The sequence below is a fragment of the Caloenas nicobarica genome, chromosome 8 (assembly GCF_036013445.1).
Source record: "Caloenas nicobarica isolate bCalNic1 chromosome 8, bCalNic1.hap1, whole genome shotgun sequence".
NCBI lineage: Eukaryota > Metazoa > Chordata > Aves > Columbiformes > Columbidae > Caloenas > Caloenas nicobarica.
In genome coordinates, this window is record NC_088252.1 from 12,235,693 (window position 1) to 12,242,360 (window position 6,668).

Consider the following 6,668-nt stretch of genomic DNA (forward strand, 5'->3'; position numbering starts at 1 on the left):
ACTATTTCTACAAGCACTTACCAACATCAGAGAAGAAAAATGCTGCCTTTGCTTTTTGGGTTTTTTTTGGAGAAGCAATCAATGCATCAAAAAATATCAACACACAAATAGGGGATTTGGCTAATTTGTAATTCAGTTACTGTAGTCCTCAACTGGACAGAAGCCAGCTACTTTCTAGTCTTGGCACTGGTTTCATGCCTTTTCGTGGAGCAGAAAAAGGCCTTTGCAGGGACTTAAATGCCATAACTGTACTTGAATTTTCATATGGCTTCTGTGCTTCATTATAAGTTTGATAAAACTAATCTGTGTTCATTTTGTTTTGTCCAAAATATACCACAGAACATATGGTATGTTTTAGAAAGAGACTTTTTTTTTTTGCCTGCAGTTTACTAAAAGCTGATGGACAAGTTCTCATAAAAAATGTGTTGGTGGTTACAGTATACAAGTGCCGGCTCAGAAGCTTCTGGCCAAGCATTGGCATCTCCTGGATCTTGTTTGGAAGAATTTCGAGCCATCCCATTCATAGAGTGCCATGGCAGGGGGACGTGCAACTACTACACAAATTCCTACAGCTTCTGGTTGGCGTCGTTAAATCCAAGAAGAATGTTCAGGTAAACTTTCCTGCATCCATACGCATCACATCCATGCTGCAAGGGCCCAGGGAGACAATAACAGCTGCATAACATGTGGGGGTTCCCCTAGTAATTCCCCACAGTTTAAACATCCCCCTTTGTCAGGATTAGAGTCTTTCTGTAGCACAAAGGTGCCTTAAGTGAGCCAAGGATTTGAATGTTGTCAGTAATTCCAAATCCAAAGTTTCATCATCTCTCCCTGTTTTTTAAAGAAAAAAATAAATGTATGTTTTCTTTCTTTTAGGAAACCTCTGCCACAGACTTTGAAAGCAGGAGAACTAGAGAATATCATCAGCCGTTGTCAGGTCTGCATGAAGAGACCAGTCTAAACAGTGGCCACTCTTGATGGAACATGAAACTCTGCTTCTATTACAAAGACTTGCCTAACTCTGAAGAGCTATAATTTATTGAAGTCCAACTGCATCTGGAAAGGAAATTATAAATTGCCAGTGCGGCACTGTGGTGAGGTAGGGCAACAGTTTGACTTTTGTCTTTGGCAAATGACAAAGCACTTTGTTGGAGAAAGGTTGTAATGGCAGCCTGTGGGACTTCTGCTGAACTGCGTCATTTCTAAGCTGCATCTTCATGATAAAACTGTGGCACCGCCACAAGTTTAATGAAAGATGTTAATGCTGACTTGTGTCATGTGCTTTTCAAACCGCAAGACAAACTAAATGCTCTAATATCAGCTTATATATGTTCAGTGTTCAAAGTGGATATAATTTAAGATGAAAATCTGGCACGAGATATAGGGTTAAATAGGAAATATCTTCAGTGCACTTTTAAATACATAACAATTAATTTAGGGTTGTTTTGTTTTGTTTTTCTTGTCTAATAAACAAGTATCTCCCCGCTTACCTCACCCCTCCTCTGGCTGGCAAACAGGAATACAGTCTTTTTTGTATCAGTGCAGTAATAATGGTTCTTGACTAGCCAGAAAGGGAGCTGCGCCGTGCATGGGCGCTGGCTGTGTTCTCCAGAGGGACTACGGCCAAGGGCTGACTAACAGACAGTCCTGGAAAGTTTTCAGTAGATTCCATGGCTTTTGACACAGATCATGAGATCCTTTAAATTTTTCAGAAGTTGACATGATTTGGCCTCTATTATGATCCCATGTTTTTGTATCTACTGGAGAAAAACTACTTAGTATATCATAATTTGGTATTTGGATGGAATTAAAAATTATTATATGGCTCAAGGGCTCCCATGGCATTATCAGGTTATCACACACCCATCAGGATGTGATCTCTTTCTATTTGATTTTGAATAGATAACAAAAAATATATTCACATTATATAATATTCCATATTTAAATATTTATCACAAATTATATTCTTTATTTAAATATTTATCACTATTTCTGCAATTGAAACCATTTATTCCATCCAGTTAAATGCATGCATCCAAAATTTTTTAAGACGACTGATATTTAAATTGTACCATCTGAGCACTGACTTACACAAGAGAATCCAACTGTAAATGAACATAAATACTTGAAAAGCACTTTCATTTACTCATATAACTTATATAAAATTGTAGCTCTGAGGTTTTTTTTTATATTTATAACATTGCACTTGCAAGGCTATTTAAAATTGTAACATTAACATTTAAAATGTTAATATTTTTTAATACTTGCACAATCTATCAGAATTCCAGTATTTAGTTTTATAGAAGAAAGCCTAATTCATCTGAATAGTTCTGTAAATGCATAATTTTAAATGTAGGGTCTTGCAATTCATTGAAATAACCAAGATTTCTCATTTGGATCTTTTCTAAGCCAGCAAAATTTTATATTGTTTCTGTTAAAATACTTGCATTGTGTTTGTCTGACTGTTTGAATTTTCAGTGTTAACCTAACTAAGAAAAAGTTTCATCTGTGTTTCATGCCAGTATCTTCCGATGGAGCTAACATGAAGATACCATTTACATGAACTGAATGGATATTTTAAAATTACTGTTTGCCTGAACAGTCATAGTACTACTGTTTGCCTGAACAGTCATAGTACTTCTGTTTGCAAGGCATAATTGTGAATTTGCAGGTTTTTATGAAGAAACTCTATGCAGATGCACTACTGATAACAAGGTATTATATTAATGTCAAGTTAATATTTAGTCTTCTGTTTGAACCAGGTTTGGGGATGAGGGCGTGTTTTCCTTAAAACAATCACATATTAGATTTTTCCATAAACTCTGAAGTTTGCTTTAAATACTCAAGGAGAAAATCCACACGCATTGCTTGTTAGGTTGTTGGGGTTTTGTGGTTTGGTTTTGGTTTGTTTGTTTGTTTTCCATTAAGGCTCATTGCAGTCACCCAAAAGCATTGTATACTGTATACAATTGATGACTGTGGAGACCCTCATGTAAAATTTCTAGTAAAATGTAGAATGTAAGTACCTGAGGTAGGAGTCTGCTGGAAATGGTCAGTAGAGGATAATGTGTAAGGAGAAGGGAATGCAGTGTGGTTTTCAAGTCCAAAGGTAAGTCACAAAGAGTTATGTCTCATAGTATAGCACATAACTGCAAGTGATGCCTTGTTCCCAGTTTTGGATTCCGCTGCTCACTTATTGTGTGGCCTTCGACAAGTTACTAAAGATTTTCAAAAATAGCTTTAGATTTTGAGTGTTCAAACTCAGCCTTTCTTTTCAAAACCACGAAACACAACTGCATGGATACATAATATTCATCAAGCCCAGCATAATACAAGCTGGACACTGAAAGTCAAAGAAAAACTTGAAAAAAATATTATCTTCTCTCTGCAGATGCAGATCATTTGATTTCCCTACTGCTAATGATTGTTGTGAGGATTAGTTAACTCATGTCTGTAAATGCTTTGAGAGCCTTAACTGGAAAAATGCTCAAGAGGTGCAAGGTGTTAATATATTGTACCGGAAGAATGGAAGCATGAGAAATCAGAAATGATGAGCAAATAATATAGAGGGGGGAGGGGGGAAAGGAAGAAAGCAAACCTTCTGCTAAATACAGCCAAATAAAAATATTTTGACTAAATAAAAGACCCATTTCACTGTTTTTCTGTTCTTCCCAGTGCTAATGATCTTTTCCACTACCTATGCATAATGCTATAAAAAAAAAAAAAGTGTCATCTAACTAAAAGCCAGTAGGTGGAGTTTGCCCTCAGCAAGATGCTCATTCTCTGCTACAGTAGAAGTCCAGCACTTCAGTCTCGATACCCCAGCTGATGTTGGCATGCCGTCTTTCTTCCCTGACATATTTCTACATTGGATACTGCAACGGGCTGGTGACAGATAGTGGTTTTGATCTGGAACAACTCAGCCATGTTCTTCTCTTCTACTGCCTTCGTTCATATTTTCTGCTGGATTCATACGCATGAAGCATGAGTGTGTGGCAAGTTGCTGTTGACAGAAATAGTACGAGAGAAAGGGTTGTGATCACACTGAGGAAAAAGTAGGAAGATGAAAGTCAGCTGATGGGGCCGCGGGTGCAACAGCAGCCCCCAAGCGCCCTGCCCAGCTGGCAGCTTCAGCACACAGGTCCAGGCAGGACTTCCAAGCTCCATCCCAGGCCTTGCCTGAGCTCTGCTGTAGGTAGGGCCTGAGGCCAGCCTGCTCCCCTGCTGCTCCCAACTTCTTCACTTGCCTTTGACCTGGAACCTTTCACCCTGCGTTTGCCTGATGGTTGCTAGACAGTCAGCAGAACCTTTTATTGTCACCAGCCCAGCTCCATGTTGCTGTCTGCAGGACGGTGGGACTGTGTCCTTGTTGGACATCATTGCGCTGCCTAGGCTGGGGTCATCTTCCTCCCTGGAAGGAAGCCGCTCCTGCAGCTTGCTGACAAAAACAGCTTGCCTGGGGAACCACTGTAAGTCCAGGTTCAAGAACGGAAAGGACTGGCCACCATGGAAGCTAAAACCTGTAAAAACCAGAGAAGAGTAGGACTTGTATTTTCCTCAGAAGACAGTACCAGAGGTATTCTGTAAGTGCATGCAGATAGACAAGCAGATTGTGTGCAGCAGAAGGAAAAGGACACACCTAAAATTATTACCAAGATTTTGATGTGAAAATAAGGAAGACGTATCTGAAAATCAAACTGATGGAAGTGTTGTACACAACATTCTCAAAGATGGCCTTTTAAATCACCAAACAAGAAAATCGAGGATGTCTGCAGAGATGTGAAAACTGTCAAATTATTTGTGCTAGGACTTCTACACAACCAAAAAAAAAAAAAAAAAAAAAAAAAAAATAGATCCTCCTGAAGGGGATGAGAGTACAGCTAGAGAACACCCTAGTGTAATTCTTTTTGAGATTCGACAGAATATGTGGGGCCTAGACAGAGTGACGAAGTCATGATCTACTAGTGGTAATTCATAACGTGATTCTACGCTATTATCATTGCCAGGGCTCTTCTGGAGAATTTCCTCTGGATTAGAAGAACCCAAGTGACTATTCTGTAGCCACTTTTATTGTGTGACCACTCAGTTTATGAACAACAATCATATATTCAATGGAATAAAAATAGTTGCATAACTGATCTCAACACAAAGTTATACATGGAGAATATCAGGAGAAGGACCATATCTGTAGTATGCTTCAAGAACCAGCTTTTACAATATTTATAGATTTTTTTTTAAAAAGACTAAACCCCTTTTGATATTTTAGAAATCTTCAAGCCTGGAGAAGGTGTAGAACTGAGGATTCTCCTAAGTGATGGAGACTGCCTGGGAAGATGTGCTCAGGCCAACAATTTGTGTTTTAAGGAGGCCAAATGTAAGATCATGTATCTAAAGGCAAATAATGTCTAATCTCAGTGTTACATAATACAATTTTTATTTAGTAAGAGATCATATTTCAGACCACTTGCCTCTGCAAAACAGCACTGTTGGCATTTCTGAAAAGCTGAACTAGCAAGGGGTTGGATCCATATATGCTTCAATACTTCTGGCACGCCTGCTCGCTCTGACCTCCAAAACATTATTGTGACCATAAATCAAAATCTGAGCTCTCTTTAAAAAATTAACTGCTAGAAGTATTAGCAGTTTTCATTTTATTTTAGTGTATGGAACTGGGAAATTGAGATACCCACACAACAAGGAAACAGCTCCTCATAGGCAGCCCCGGCTGTGAGCGAGAGCCGGTTTCGGGAGGGGTCACCTAAAGGGGCCCGTGGCGGTGAGGAGATGGTGCTCTGCTGGTCAGAACTGACATGCAAGCTGGTTTTAAGCAGGAAAGGAAATGGATGGCTCTGTCAACCGCATTGCTGACCAATTTGATGTAATGCTAATGGGGTGGTGGCTGACGTAGAAAAGACACCGTTCACCAGGACAGCCTTTGTGAAGTTTACCAGCCGGTAGGACGTGAAGCTTCACTTGCACCTGGGTTTTTTAAAGTGTGCAGTTGCTTCTGAGTGCTAGGTAGGCAACTACTGCCTTTCAGAAGCGTGCCCTGAAGGGCCTGGCCCTTTCCCCTCGCACAGGAGAGCGGTATCCCTAGTTCCAGACTTTCCACCCACTTAACACGTATTAGATCCTCGTGTTTCCATATTACAACAGCATGTTAATCCACCCCAGCACAAAGACATAAGCAGAGAGCGAGTGCCCCACACAAAGCTCTGCTTCTTGACAGGCAACACTTAGGACACGGGCAGGTTTTGAGAAGTGGTTTCAGCAGGGCCGAGCGTGGGCAGGAGCGGGCCGGCCGCTGGGGTCGAGGGTCCCGGCTCTGCCCAAAATCTCCTCCCTTTGGGCACCACCAGTTACTGCGAGGCTGAACCGCGGAGCCGTGGGGCACCAGGCCCCAGCTCCGGGGCGGCTCCCGCGGCGGCTCGTCCCTCACGCAGAGCGGAACAAGGCGACGAGGAGCCTCGGGGACCAGTTAAACAGCGCCTGTCCGCGAACCCCGCGCCGGCTGCCGGCTGCCCCGGCCTGCAGGGCAGCCCCACGCCCGGCCCCGCTACCTGACCTTACGCCGCGGCCTGCAGTACCCGCAGCGCGCCTGCGCGGCGCCGGCCTTCCCTCACTAAAAATGGATGCCCTCCGGCTGTTTCGCACGCGAGGCACCAGCG

General features: G+C 41.8%; 1 protein-coding gene across 1 annotated transcript in view; it reads left to right on the forward strand.

Annotated features, from left to right (window-relative positions):
* Nucleotides 1-961, forward strand: part of COL4A3 (collagen type IV alpha 3 chain) — a 62,444-nt gene extending 61,483 nt beyond the window's left edge. The window contains exons 52-53 of the mRNA XM_065640222.1: nucleotides 439-611; nucleotides 877-961. Coding sequence (XP_065496294.1) covers nucleotides 439-611; nucleotides 877-961 — 258 coding nt within the window. The remainder of the gene's footprint in view (nucleotides 1-438; nucleotides 612-876) is intronic.
* Nucleotides 962-6,668: the final 5,707 nt, after the last annotated feature.